This window comes from Puntigrus tetrazona, chromosome 8, assembly GCF_018831695.1.
Source record: "Puntigrus tetrazona isolate hp1 chromosome 8, ASM1883169v1, whole genome shotgun sequence".
Taxonomy (NCBI): Eukaryota; Metazoa; Chordata; class Actinopteri; order Cypriniformes; family Cyprinidae; genus Puntigrus; species Puntigrus tetrazona.
In genome coordinates this window covers 22,777,026-22,792,700 of record NC_056706.1, presented here as the reverse complement: position 1 = coordinate 22,792,700, position 15,675 = coordinate 22,777,026, and the positions used below count along the sequence as shown (strand labels likewise).

Below are 15,675 nucleotides of genomic sequence, written 5' to 3'. Positions count from 1 at the left end.
AATCCTCAGAAAAAATGATCTATAACAGGTCAGATATATATAAAGGGGTTGCAATATTGGTACAATGGTGAAATGCCTAGTTCAAGGCATTGAATGAAAACTAATGAAAAACCATTCAAGATTAACGCTAACAAGGAATTCATCATGAGCATTTTATTGTCAGAACTGGATAAGCAATGCAAACATGCTTCACCTATTGAAAAGATGGCTGATGAAACGCTGAATGGTCTAAAGTGGAGGCAGACATTGCTGAGTTAAAAGCAACTAACAAAGTGCTGCTAGACCACATTCATGACCTAGAAAACTATAAATGCAGTCAAATGTTTGGATTAGCAATGAAATTGGAACAGACAAGTTTACTTGAACTTCCTAAAAGGTGTCAAGGGGTAACGAGTGAGGGAATGCTCTTAGAGTTATTCTGACCTAAGCACAGTACTTTCTAAAAAAAAACATGCCACCACCAAAAACATCAAAACAATGCTCTACCAGAAAAGGATCCATTTCAGATTTCTTTAGCCTGCCTGCCTATGGTAGAAAATGGGGAAAGCTTTATTCTTTATTCAATATCAGAAGTTTTTAAAAGAACATCCAATTTTTTAAAACTTTCATAATGACTAATTAGAACAGGTTCGAAGCACAAGTTCAATGTTGGTCAGCTAGGAAGGTGAACATAAAAAAAAGAGTGTTCTAGGTTTACAGCGTTATTTATTTTTTCTGAATTATGTTTGATTTGGGTACCAGCTCTGTTTATGATAGAGGTATAGTGTCTATCCTTTAACAGTAATCTAGAAGTGAATGCATGCCTGTTAATACTGAACTTCCTTTAAAGGTCTCAACATGTGGGCAAAGGAGGACCTGAGTCAAGAGGCCTAAAGCCCTGTAAGACCATAAATCTAGTTTGGTGGCACTGGTCTCATTGGCTCTAGTTGAATTGTTTGTAGCTTGTATTTGTAACTTGTCTACAGAAGTTATGTCAGAGACTGTTCCAGCCTCTCAAGACATGCTATAGAAGTTGTTCCTGACATGACTGACAGGAGTGATTTCTGGGGCTTGACATGACTGACAAGCCCTAGAAATCACTCCTGTCTTTCATGTTATGTCCATAGAAGATGTGGCTGTCAGTTGTGTCAAAGTCATAAATATTGTTCATGCATAGAAGTGGTTCCTGTCAGTCATCACATTATGATTATGGAAGCTATTTTGTCTGTCAAGTCACATTTTCAGAGGTTATTCCTACCTGTTATGTTTGGGCCATATAAAGTATTCCTGCCTGGCCTGTCATGCCTACAGAGGCCATTCCCACCAGAAAAGTCATAGCCATAGACAGTGTTCTTATCTGTCAAGTAATGGTTTGTTTTTGGGAGCGAAACATACCAATATCAGATTCTTCCCTTTGGCCTTGCACTCTCACTCTGAACAATTTACAAAGTGTATGCATCCGCATACTTAATTACATTGACAACTGGCTGATACGACTTAGAGCAGTTGATGAGTGGGGTGATCAGACATCTAGATGTCATCCTCGCTCACATGAAACGTTTGGGGTTGAGACTGAACGCCAAGAAAAGTTTGCTTTCTCCAACTCAGAGAACCACTTATCTTGGTGTGGTGTGGGATTCGACCACGTTGCAGGCTCATATGACCCCTGTTTGGAACGAGTCAATCCCCCGAGGGTGGAGCAGATCTGGAGATTGTTTCATCAGGCAGAGGTGGACTTTTTCATGACTCAAGAGAATAGGCAATGTCTCCTCTGGTTTTCATCTAGCTCCATAAAATTTGAATTTGGGGCTGGATGCCATGGTATAGACGTGCCTTTCCCCCAATCATTCTGCTTCCCTGAGTTCTGGAGAGAGTGCGCTGGGACGCATTCAGTCTACTACTTGTAGTGCTGTTCTGGCCGGGCCGAGTATATTTCTTGTATCTGAGGGCCTTCCTGGGCGGCTGGAGATTCCAGTCGGGATTCCAGTCAGGAGGGACCTCCTCTCACAGGCAGGCGTTGTAGGAACTGTGGGTGTGGCCCCTGAAGGGACACAATTCATAGCTCCTGGTCTCTCAACCTTAGTTGTTGAGACCATTCTCCAATCCAAAGCTCTATCTATGAGGAAACTGTATGTCCTAAAGTGGAAACTTTTCACTTCATGGTGTAAAAACCGCTGGAGTTCCTGCAAGCCAAGCTTATTACAGGGGTCACCCATTTTACCCTAAAAGTTTACATGGCAGTGGTCTCAGCCAACCACGCCTCTCACAGTGGACATTCAGTTGTTAGAGACCGCCTGGTGACGCGTTTCCTCCATGGTGCGTTGAGGTTGAGCCTCCAGTATGATCCTGTAAATGCAAATGCAGTTGCTCAGATATCCCGTATAAATGGAATTCTCTTCAGTTATTTCATACCAAAATCTTACAATATACCAACCACAAAAAAATACTCCTGCATACTTTCAAACATCCTTTCAGAATTACACCCAAACCATTAGCAGGACTCTTTAACAGTCTTTAAGTCTACCTGGTCTCACAGCATTAACATAAATGGGCGCACTTTTTAGCAAGCCACAAAATATGTATCAAAAAGTACATCAGTGCATAATTTTTACAAAATTGATACAGCGTTGCACAGGGGAAGTGGAAAAACATAGCAACTCATACTTCATATTTTAGGACCTATGTTTTAGCACCACTTAGTGGACATTTCATGGGCAAAATGTGTAGTAAGGAACATAAAAACTATGTTGCACAAAAAGTGCACAGAGGTATGTATTTTTTTGAGACCAGGTTGGTTTAAATCATGGTTTAAATCCTTTTATGTTATTATATGCTTTTATGTTAGTGGAAAATTGTTGGATAGGAGTCTGATATTGAATTAATGAATTAAGAAATTACAAATTTATTCATGTGTTCCTATGTACACCTAAATATAATCTGAAAAAAAAATGTTTTCCCCTTTTGTTATTATTATTATTATTATTATTTGTTAAACTTGTAATAAAGAAGATTTTAACATATTGTCCAAGTAATTAGTATAGATTAACTAACTTGTGTTTGACATAACAAAACATTTCCTTGATGAATTCATAATTTTTGAGATGGAGTCATATAGTGTTTTGAATAGGTTTATAAATTATTTGCAGATGTTCAGTATAGCTCATACATATATATGTTCAGTACTGTACAACTTTACATATTATGTCAATTGTTAAATTACAATTAATTGCATCTAAAGTTTTTTGTTCACGTAATACGTCTGTAGGCTACTGTGTATATACAGTGTATATTTAATATATACAGTATGTTTGATATGTGGAATTTACAAAATATCTTCATAGAACATGAATAAATTTATGGTAGGATACTGTAATACCTATACTAACAAACCATACATCAGTGGAAAGCTTTGTTTACATATATACATTTATATAATATATACTGTACATTTAAAAGTCAGCTGGGGTATATTTATATTTACAATGTATTTTTGGCTATTGCTATAAACATACCCCAGCAAATTAAGACAAAAAATATATTTTGGATGTGATTAAGGTCAACACTAAAAAAATACATTCTAAGTACAATCCATCCGATGCCACGTTTCCACATTTCCAAAAGTCCAAAATGTCCATGTTTGCCAGAGCAATTAAGGAATTTACAGTGCATTAGACTGGATTGTGAATAGTAGTATGTGCAGTTCTAATATCTGCATTAATCTACATATGCACATAAATAATAATAGTAATTAATAGTATTTAATCATGACAAAAACAAATAGAGCATTTTACAAAACAAACAAATTTAAGCAGATTGTTCCAGATAGAGTGTCAGAACTGAATATCATGTGGAAGCAACAATATGTTTTTGGCACATTATAGCACAAACATGTAATGAATGCTTTTAAACATTTAATTATGTTTTTTTATATATGTATTTAAAATCAGTATTTAACGTTTTATGATTATCTGAAGATGAACACAGTGATTTGATTGGTGAAAATCAGACAATTCAAAAATATAGACGGCAGACCAGGAGTGAATTTTGGCAAAATTTGAATGTATGTTCTTGGCAAGACACAAGCAATATTTTTGACCAGTTTTATTGCAATAATTAGATTATTAATGGTTATGGTTGATCACTTTTGCTAAATTGGGGTTGTTTAGTGTTGGGTGACAGGCATGTACAAAGTTTGGTGCTGATATATAAAAGCTCTGCAGAAATACAGCATCAGACTGTCGCGTCCTGATAGAAAGGCAGACACAGAGGAAATTCCAAGTAATGGTTTGTTTATTAATACAAACTGAGGTATCGGCGAGCAGGAGAAAGTCTCAATAACTTCCCTTCAAAGGGTCAGAGAGTTCCAGAGCTCCTTAGGACGGCAGATCGAGAGAGTAAGCAGACGGACTGGCAGGCAGAGCACGGGTAGGGATGCAGCCTTGAGATCAGCCGTCGAGTGAATGTGAGCGCGTGTATATGAAGGGGATCGGGCAAGTGGCTACAGGTGTTGATAGTTAGTAATCAGGTGACTGTGATCTTAACCATGTGACTGGCTCATCTGATGATGGTGGTGCTGGCGTGACACAGACACTGTTTGGCATCATTCCAGCAATTTAGTTGACGCATTAAACAATAACCATTTTGTTTATTGACACAAAATCCATAATTCTTTGCCAATATGGTCTAAAGATTATCTGAGTCAAATTTGGTGAAAAAGGGACAAATGGTCTAGAAGTTTTTAAAAAGTAGGTTTTCAACATAAATCAAAATGGCAGACGTTCAGCTAAATATGTTAAAACTGGTATCTATGTTCCTGGTATCAACCGTAGAATACATTGAGACCAGTTTTATTGCAATAGGTTAATATACTCAAAAGCTGTCTGGGTCGACTTGACATGGTGCACTGAATTGAAAGAGACCAGATTTTTATGTAAACCATTCAGAAGTTATAAGCAATAGTGTGTCGAAAGCTGTTATTCAGGTATTCTCAGGTCATGGCTTTTATAACACACCAAGTTTGGTCTTAGTGCTTCAGCATTGTGGAGATATAGAATATGTTCATTTTTGCATGCTTCGTCTAATTCACTCATGTGTTATTTGCGAATAATTTGAATAAACAAATTCACACAACTGTTTACATTATCAGTAACCTAACAGCAGACTTGGATATATGTATGTATGTATGTATGTATATATATATATATATATATATATATATATATATATATATATATATATAGTTTTATCAGGGTTGGAGCTAAACTCTGCAGTACATTGGACCTTCAGGCTAAGATTTGAGGAACCCTGCTGTATGTCGTAATCTCTAGCGGCAAGGCTTATAAACCAGTGTCATGATATTCTTTTAGGGGCATGATATTCAAATGATGATTGTTTTATGCAGTTTATGAATGTTTTGTAAATCACTTGTGCACTAGGCCCACTATCCAATCCAATCACTAGGCCCACTATCTCTAACCTGGATTAAATACACCAACCTGTAAATTTGTAGTAATCGTGAAGACCTCGATTAGCTTGTACAGGAAACTGTTTTAGAGGCATTATATTATATTTTCTTGACTTTTTCCTTCTTGCACACTATCAGCCTCAAAGAAAGGTAAAGTACTCAGACAATAAAAGCTTCCAGATCCTCAATCTTGCATCCTTAGAAATGGCAATGCATACATGTGGACATCGTAATTCAAGAAGTGCTGGTTAGTGATAACGGTCTTCAGTTCGGCTCAGAAGAGTTTCAGACATTTCTTAAGGCCAATGGAGTGACACACGGGGAATGCATTGGAACGAATACTACAGTGTTTCAAAGAATCAACTGCAATTCAATAAAGGCTGGTCACCTTTCTACTGGCATTCCGAAATTACCGCAAAAGATCCTGCCATGTTGTTTCTACATCATAGCTTGCTGTCTCGCTTTGATGCGTTGAAACCGAATGTTGCCTCTGAGGTTGAAAAAGCTCAAGGTAAACTCTGCCAGTGACGTTCAGGTGCATGCCAAAGACAGAACATTTGCAGAGGTATTAGTTTGTGATTACCACAAAGGGATTAACTGCTAGATCCAGTCTGATTTATTTGATCTGCAAGAGACAACAATTGTCAGGAGCAGGCTCAGGATGATACTTAAATGTAAATTAAAATGTACACTTTTTTTTTAAATATGCAGAGAATATTAATTTTAAAAAAAATTATGTAGTCTAGAGTGCATGCCGAATTATTAGGTAAAATGTCATATTGTGGTCATATTTTTTCCCAATAAAATTTAACCAATCCCAAACCCAAATCTTTCTTTCTTTTGAAGGTTACCATTTGTTTCACTAGAGTTTGATTTGAAAATGTATATATATATATATATATATATAGAGAGAGAGAGAGAGAGAGAGAGAGAGAGAAAGAGATGAGACGTTTGTGGTGTAATGCTCTATTTAATAACTGATTGGCATATGCTTTGTGAGTTTAGATATGTAAATTGATATATGTATCAGTGAATATAGTGGTTTAAACAAATTGAAATGTGTTTTAAGAAAATTAAGTTTAGAATATAAGCCTGACTGCTTTTATCAGAGCCTTGTTTCAGCACATCCTTGTTTCAGAACCAACGGCCAATCTTAAACCATGCTTCTTGGTAGCATTTACATTTTGCTTGTAGGCTTTACTGATTGTTTATTTTTCAAAGATTCTTGGTCAAGGTCAGACTTCAGCTTGAAGGGAGATTACTTATTGGGTGGTCTTTTTGCTTTACATGAAATAGAACATGAAACAACCCTGTTTTCAGCAGAGACCACAGAATGTTTCAGGTAAGTAAGGACCTTTTTCTGGTCTAGGTTTATCAGTACACAGTAATGTGAATCAAATAAATATTCTCATGCAAATCAAGTCATATTAATTAGATGAATGTTCAATTATTATTAACTTTCACACTGATGTTTTCAAGGCACATTTCCTCAAAATCTGGATATCAGATGCTGCAAGTAATGAGATTTGCTGTTGAAGAGATTAATAACTCCACCACTCTTCTGCCCAATGTATCTCTGGGATATGAAATTTTTGACCACTGTTCTAATATAAAGAATTTAAATTCAGTCTTAAATTTGATCTCCAAGAATGGCTCAATCAAACCTAAAGAAAAACTCAACAACTATCAGCCTAAAGTGATTGCTTTAACAGGGCCATATGGAAGCACAAGAACTATTGCTACCGCACCACTGATAACAATGGACCTTATACCAATGGTAAAGTATGTTTCTTTTTATAAAGTTTGCTTAATGAAACATACGTATATGAAGTGAATATGCGTTTCTTTTCTCTTTCAAAGGTGAATTATGGAGCTACTAGCTATGCATTAAGCAATAAACTTAAGTATCCTTCTTTTGTAAGAACAATCCCTAGCAACAAAGACCTGGTAGAGATGATTATTCACATCATACAGTGGTTTGGATGGAACTGGGTTGCCTTTATTGGTAGTCAAGATGATTACAGCACAGACGGACTAAAGCTGTTTAACAAGTATATAAATAATACAGGCATTTGTTTGGCCTATCAAGAGGGACTAAGTCTAAATGCAAACTACAGTCAAACGCTTAAAAAGATCGATAAGCTCAACATTAATGTCATTGTAGTTTTTGCTTTGCCACAATATGCAAGCAAAATTATCAAAGCAGCCATAGCAAACAACATCCAGGACAAAGTATGGATTGCAAGTCAAGCATGGGCTATGAATCAACAGATTCCAAGAGAACCAGGAATCAGGAAAATTGGTACAGTCATTGGCATTACAGAGAGACTGTTATCACTGCCTGGATTTAATAAATTCATCTATAAAACCAGAGGAACAACTGTTGTTGGTCATAATGATAGCGATGAGACTGGCATCCTGGGAAAGAGAAATACATGTAATCAAGTTTGTGAGTACTGCTCATTGTTGACAAGTGGAAGAAATCATAAAAGAAAATCCCACATTCTCCTTTGCCATCTATTCTGCCATATATACCATAGCTCATGCATTACATAGAGTTCTGCAGTGCGACATGAATGAATGCCACAATAAAACAATGGCCAAGCCATACATGGTAAGTGAAATCGGAATGCATGACAATTTAGTTTAATAATTTTTTCAATTATATTATTAAAATAATGTTTTACTTAAAATATTCAATACTTTTTTTTAAACAAATAAAAAATAATATACAATATTTAGCATTTTTGCTTATGTGCAACGAGGAGTCAGAGGCACTGGTATCCATTTGCAGCTTTTTATTAATATAGGCAAAGTCAAACAGGCAGAATTCCGTAAATAGTGAAAAAAATATAAGAGGCAGTCCGGGCTGAGGTCGCGGCAGGCAGCAAACAGTGTTCCAGTAAATGAGATCACAAGGGCAGGTGGAAGAGAATCAAGAGTGGTCAAACAGTCCGAGGTTATACACAGAAATACAGGATAATGCAAGAGAAACCGCTCAGTCGTGTCAGGTCAAAACAAGACTTCACAATGAGTGAGTGTGTGGACACAGCTTAGGTACACCTGTGCAGGTGATTAGTCTCTGGTGCGGGTGTTATGGGAAATGGAGTTCTGAATGATTAGTAGTATGGAGAGGGTGACCTCTGGTGGTGATCGGAGTGAGCAATAATAATAATAATAAATTATGATGATTGTGATTATGATTATCATTATTGTATATTATGAGTTACATCTTTTTTTATTTGAACACCCCTCACAACAGCTTCTACAAGAAATAAAGAATTTGGATTTTCCACTCAATGGTCGCCAGGTGAAATACGATAAAAATTATGATCCAACCATCAGATATGCAGTTGTGCTCTGGCGCACTGATGTGAATCCTCCACAGTTTGAGATGGTGGGCACATATGATACACATCCAGAAATTACTTTTAGTATCGACTACACACTCATGCCATGGCATAACAATGGATCTGTAAGTAATTTTTTTCTTAAACCTTAAAATAAACATTTAGATTTAGACAGTTTTACTTTCTGCATACGAAGGTCAATTAACAGATTTCTTTAAACAGTTTTTATTATTATTATCATTAACAATGTTGGTTCACTGTTCTGTTCAGAGTTTTTATAGGCTTTTAAATGAAGCTGACACTGGAGAATCATAATCACTACAACAGCACTACATGCTGAGAGAAAGACTGCTTTAATAAACAGTGAATATGTCATAGCACTGTATTGAGTCATATAGTGGTCCCTGAGCTTTTCTACAGCAAGTCCTGACCATTTTACCTTCCTCGCTGGCCATAGTCCTGTAACAGACGCAGACAGCAACTTAGAATTGGCCCACATCTGGCCTGTGTGAAATCCATGCAGGGTAAACTTGGTGAACCTCTCGACTCAATGTTTCTGAATAATAGCCTATTGTTCTTTTAAATTAAGGGAGAAAATTCATACTCTAAATTGGTTAAAAGTACTTCTCTGTGACTCACTATAGATAATGGCTTAACTATAGAATGTCACAATGACATGAAGGAAGGCCATTGGTGATCCAAGTCTACTAGTCAGTTGCCAGGCTTCCAGAGTTCCACAGCAATATACCAAAACGGTTTAAAAAAAATTGTAACCAGGCTGTTTTTGGGTCACCATTGAATTCCATAGTAGAAAAAATGACTATGGAAGTTAATGGTGACCCAAAAACAGCACAATTACAAACTTTCTTCAAAACATCTGTATCAAATCTGTATGAATTTCTTTGTTCAGAATTGGAATTACTTAATTGTAGTAAATGATGACAGAATTTTCATTTTTGGGTGAACTTTTAAGTACATTGTAGACCTATTGCAACCAATAGGGCTATGGCCAACTTGAGCTAGCAATGCTTTTTCGTCCCCAATGCTTTTGGTCCCTATCAGCTCATCGAACACCCTAAAGTGCTAAACACATTCTTTTTTTTCCAAGCAAACAATGCACTGATCTTAGGTGTAATAATGTGTCAAATTTATAGGGACACAGAGAGACACACTTTCTGAAACATTTGTTCTATGAACATCTTCAATGACATACACTGCAAACAATTGACTCCTGAAGACAAAATAAGCTTCATCTGCAATGAATTTCAATGTGTCATTACTTACTGCATGCTTTAGACACCAGTAACACTGTTGATGTTCATTGTAGTGATTTGCACTTTGAGAGTGGGAATTAACTGTAATTACACATTCTCTTGTTCCCTAAAGGTTCCTTTCTCAAACTGCTCTGTTGAATGTAAGGCAGGATATTCAAGGCAAACTGAAGGTTTTCATAGTTGCTGTTTTTCCTGTAAAAAATGCCCATCTAACAGCTATTTGGATTTTTCTCGTAAGTACTTTAAGCAGAGGTCAATGACAACTTTTGAGATCATCTATCTAAAAATGAAAATTGTCATTATGAACTTCCCCCTCATGTGATTCCAAACCCATAAGCATGTTTGTTCCTCTTCATGGCTGCACTCGGGGGAGCACTCTGAGGAGTGTATCTCTGCCTCTGAGCTTGCATTCTGGTCATGCTGTTGAGGCATGGCACCAATTGAGATCAATGGGACTGTGTATGGATCTGGCAGATGGGTTAGAGGATTTAAATAGTGTTTTCTTCTGTGATGATTAAGTTTTATATATGTGTGTATAAATAATATATAGAGTCATGGCCAAACTTGGTGGCACCCCTTAATTTCTTCCAGAAAGTATTGCAGTAACACATTTTTAGTTATACACATGTTTATTCCCTTTGTGTGTATTGGAACTAAACAAAAAAGGAAAGGAACAAAGAAAATTTGACATAATGTCACATAAAACTCCAAAAATGGGCTGGACAAAATTATTGGCACCCTTAATATTCTTAATATTCACTTTCTATAACCATCAATAAGCTTCTTACACCTCTCACCCGGAATTTTGGACCACTCTTACTTTGCAAACTGCTCCTTTTGGTTGCCATCCATTTCTGGGTGCTTTGTTTGGGGTCATTGTCCTGCTGGAAGACCCAAGATCTTGGAGGCAAACCCATCTTTCTAACACTGGGCCCTACATTGCGACGCTAAATCCTTTGGTAATCTTCAGATTTCATGATGCCTTGCACACAGTCAGGGCACCCAAAACATCTTTGAACCTCCACCATATTTGACTGTAGGTATTTTGATCTTTTCTATTTTCAATAAACAGTAGAATGACGTGTTTTACCAAAAAGCTCTATCTTTTTCTCATCTGTCAAGTTTTCTTCTCCTCTTTCTGTTGTTTATGCTTAGTGTGACGCACACAGACACACTTCTCTCATTTTTATCTGCTTTCATGTGTGATTTTTATATTGCCCACATCTGTTACTTGCCCCAGGTTAGTTTAAAGGAGCATCACATGCTTATTTATCCACAATATTGAAAGGGTGCCAATAATTTTGTCCAGCTCAATTTTTTTGTTTTTATGACATTATATCAAATTTGCTTTTTTCCCTCCCTTTTTTGTTTTGTTCCAATATACACAAAGGGAATAAACATGTGTATAGCAAAACATGTGTTAATGCAATACTTTTCTGTGAAAAATACTTTAATATTTATTTATACGTATTGTATTTAGTAGGGACTGGAGATGTCCGTCTTTCTTTTCCCTCACTGTCTACATAGTGAGCACTTGAGATGAAATTCTGTAGTAGGGAGCACAGTGCTCTCTCTCCCCCGAGAGGCTGAGGTGGCTGCTCTTCTCAGCAGCCCCAAATATATTCCAGCTTTGCATTCAGCTTTTAGCAGGAGGCAAATTTGCAATTGGTCATATTTGCTGGATAATCTTTGGCATAAAAATATCCTGTTGGTTATGGCCCAGGACTTTTAAAGAGTGGTTTGTGCCCATTATACAGGGTGCGTCGGTCTCCAGCTAGCGCAGCTCTCAGTCTCTCCTGTTTGGAAACGTTGTGGAGCTGAAAGGCTTGCCACCTTTTTGGAGGTCTCTAGAGTGGCTTAATTGGTTGTCACTTTGATTAGTCACTCTGATTACACCAGAGGCCAGTCTCAAGAGACTTGTTCCCTTAGTAGGTTACCTGGCTGTGTGGGACCCCTGCCAGTTGTGTCTTTTTGGGTCCTACCTATCAGGCTCTGGTTCTACCAGTCTAGTCTTCCTTAATAGTTGACGTGCTTCTGAGGATTGTAGTTTCAGTAGACTTCAGCCAAAGAGAGTCCTTCTCTCAGTCTCTTCTGCCCAGAAATGTAGGAGAGTTGAGAGGCTCGCCACCTCTTTGAAAGTCTTTAAAGCAGCTAGATCAGCTGCCTCCTCTTCAGGGCACCGAGCTAGGAGCTCTCAGAAGTCAGTCTCAAGAGACTAATAGAGTATTATTAATACCCTTAATAGAGTATTTAACAACATGAAGACTTCTGCCAAATATGTCTCAATGGGTTTCTGCATACTAGAAACGTTTACAGTATTTAGTTCGGCTTTCAATGGGGCCATTCTGGTGGCCCCAAGCAGGCTCTGTTCAAGAAACAAGAAGTAGACACTCTCTTGAGAATGGAGGCCATTGAGGTGGTTCCTAAAGAGACGAAAGAGAGCCTGGGTTCTATCATTCCAAAAACGTAGGGATGGTTGCATCCTATTTTACATCTGAAATTTGAACCTTTTTCAGGTTCTCGAGGAGATCATGCCTCATGATCAATCTAAAAATGCATGCTTCTACATCCTTCCCTATCACAGGAGGTTCCTAAGGTTTGAATTGGGTGCAAAGCTTACCAATTCTGGGTTCTTCTTTTTGGCCTTGCCTCTTATCCCGCGCTTTCACAAAGTGTGTGGATCCTGCTCTGGCTCCTCTGTGACTCCAGGGAACTCCATTAATTTAAAGCAGACATCCTGTTAAGATGTCTGGGATGCTTCCTGAATTTTTGGACAGGCTCAGGCGTTTGCGATTAGAGACACATCACATTCTGGTTCTTTATCCACTGGGGCTGGATGCTATGATACAGGTGTGGCCTGTTTTACTGAATGATCTGTTCCCGGGAGTTCTGGTGAGAGTGTGCCAGGATGAAAACAATCTGCTATTTGTAGCCCTTTCTAGCTAGGCCAAGTATGGTTCTCAGACCTGATTTCCATTCTCAACAGCTCTCCATGGGAAACTTCTGCCAGGAGGTATCTTTTTTCTTAGGTGTGGCCTCTGAGGAGCTTCCGTTCTCTCAACTGAGGTTGTTGAGACCATCCTTCAATCCCGAGCTCCCTTTACAAGGAAACTGTACAGCCTGGAGGGGAAGCTTTCACTTCCTAGTGTAGAGATTACCAGTTTGACCTACCCAGTTGGTACAGTGCTAGATTTCTTGCAGGCTAGATTTTCTGAAGGGTTGACCCACTCCACCCTGAGGGTGTATGTGCTGGCTATAACTGCTTACCACATCCACTTTTAGACACCCCCAGTTACATGCTTCCTCCATGGTGCACTGAGGCTGAGGTCTATGGCCAAGGAAACTTAAGCTATGTGGTGGGTCAGGATGCTACTCCATAGCCTCAAGTTCTCTGATCTCTCCTCTCTTTGGGGGTCAAGGCTTTTTGTGATGCAGCTTGAGTTCCTAAAGGGGAATTTCTCTAGGTTACATATGTAACCCTAGTTCCCAGAGGAACAAGACACTGTGTTTCAGGGTCACACTTCCAGCATTCCTCATGAGCATTTGCTTCATTTCTAGAAGGTGATGCTGGTTCCACCTCATGTGCTTTTGTGCTTTCTGATTTCTCCATGATGTCAAAGCACTGAATATTCAAGCCAAATGCATTCAGATATCATATTCTTTCACCTGTAAATAATTATATGAATAAATGAAATTGCATTCAGTAAACAAAACACACTTAATGTTTCAGGTCATCATATGTAAATATTATACTTCATGTATATGTATATAGGTATAATTTCATGTATACAAGAAATGTATACATCAAATGTAAATATTAATCAAAGTAAGCACAACATGCAGTTTTTAAATTAAGATTATTATGAAGGGAAAACAAAATCCAAACCCACATGGCCCTGTGTGAAAAAGCGTTTGCCCCATAAACCTAATAACTGGTTGGGCCACCCTTAGCAGAAATACCTGCAATCGAGCGTTTGCAGTAAGTAACAATGAGTGCGGAGGTATTTTTGGCCTACTTATCTTTGCAGAATTGTTGAAAATCATTGGAGAGTTTTCGAGCATGAACCGCCTTTTTAAGGTCATGCCACAGCATCTTTGACTAGGCCCCTCCAAAATCTTCATTTAGTTTTTCTTCAGCCATTTAGAGGTGGACTTGCTGGTGTGTTTTTGATCATTCTCCTTCTTCGAAAACCAAGTTAATTTCAGATGGCCTTCAGGATTGTTTTGTTAAACAGCAAATTTTATTGTTACATTTATCATATCAAGTCTTCCAGGCCCTGAAGCAGCAAGCCCCAGACCATCATACTGCCACCATCATATTTTGCTGTTGGTATGGTTCTTTTCTGAAATGCTACTGAAGTTACTTTTACTCCAGATGTAATGGGACACTCACCTTCCAAAAAGTTCAACTTTTGTCTAGTCAGTTAACAAAGTATTTTCCTAAAAGTATTGGGGATTATCAAGATGTTTCCTGGCAAAACTCAGATGAGCCTTTCTGTTCTTTTTGCTCAGCAGCAGTTTTCGTCTTGGAACTCTGACATACAGGACATTTTTGCTCAGTCTCTTTTTTATGGTGGAGTAATGAACACTGACCTTAACTGAATCAAGTGAGGCCTGCAGTTCTTGGGTGTTGTTGTGAATTAAGATGTCCTACAATATGACTGAGCTTGATCGTTTTCCAGGTCATAGAATGTAGGACGGGGGAGCAAAGAAACAAGGATGGATATTGGGAAGCACCCAATATCTCCCAGAGGTAACATGTAAAGAGTGAAAAGTAACAGGTCTCAGGAGTCTCAGTACTATGGTACGGTCTAAATCCTGACGGGAAATCCTCATACCATTTTTCTCGAAGATATTTGTGCGGATACTACCTTTTCTAGTATCTTTAACAGAAAAGGGAGATTTGAGGGTCTTTATGATCTATTATGATCTACATCGTCTCTGATCCTTCCACTTATGGCGATTGTTGTTTGTTAAAGCCTGGTAGACCCGTTAAGTCCCATAACTCATTTAGGATATAGGCTAGGGCTTTACTTACCGTAACACACTTAGAACAGGGATTTCCATAAAGAATTGTCTTTGGCGACTCTTTTGACTTTCAGTGCGTTTTGCAATGCAGTGTCTCATTCTTTACAGGATTAGGATTACATATACGTATCCTAGAAACAATTTTATTTAGGACACATATTTTTGAATGTTGGTAACCAAGCATTTGAAAAAGTTTCAATTCCTATAGACTTCCATTGTATTTTTGTCCATATAATGGAAATCAGTGGAATCTGTCTGGTTACCGACATTCTTAAAAATATCTTATATGCTATTTTCTCTGTCTTCTGTTCTTCTCTATCTTCTATGGTTTGGAATGACATGAAGGTGAGTAAATAAAACAGAATTACAATTTTTGGTGTAGACTATCACATATTTTATTTGAATTATAGTGCTTTTTGAAATGTGATTTAAAGATTGTGAATGTGATAAAAAAAAAAGAGTTTCTTTTGCTTTTCAGAAAAAATACTACTACCAAAATTCCATATTATTTTACAGATTTTATTTTTGTTTTCTTGTTTTCAGGAGACCCCTACACCTGTTTTCCATGTGCAGAGAGTGA

General features: G+C 37.7%; 1 protein-coding gene across 1 annotated transcript; it reads left to right on the top strand.

The window, feature by feature from the left end:
* Positions 1-2,213: 2,213 nt before the first annotated feature.
* LOC122350037 (taste receptor type 1 member 1-like) lies at positions 2,214-13,447 on the top strand. The gene is given in 9 exon segments (XM_043246222.1): positions 2,214-2,295; positions 4,302-4,404; positions 6,923-7,220; positions 7,304-7,912; positions 7,914-8,057; positions 12,584-12,663; positions 12,845-12,959; positions 13,054-13,180; positions 13,350-13,447. Coding segments are annotated over 9 exon segments (1,656 nt in total).
* Positions 13,448-15,675: the final 2,228 nt, after the last annotated feature.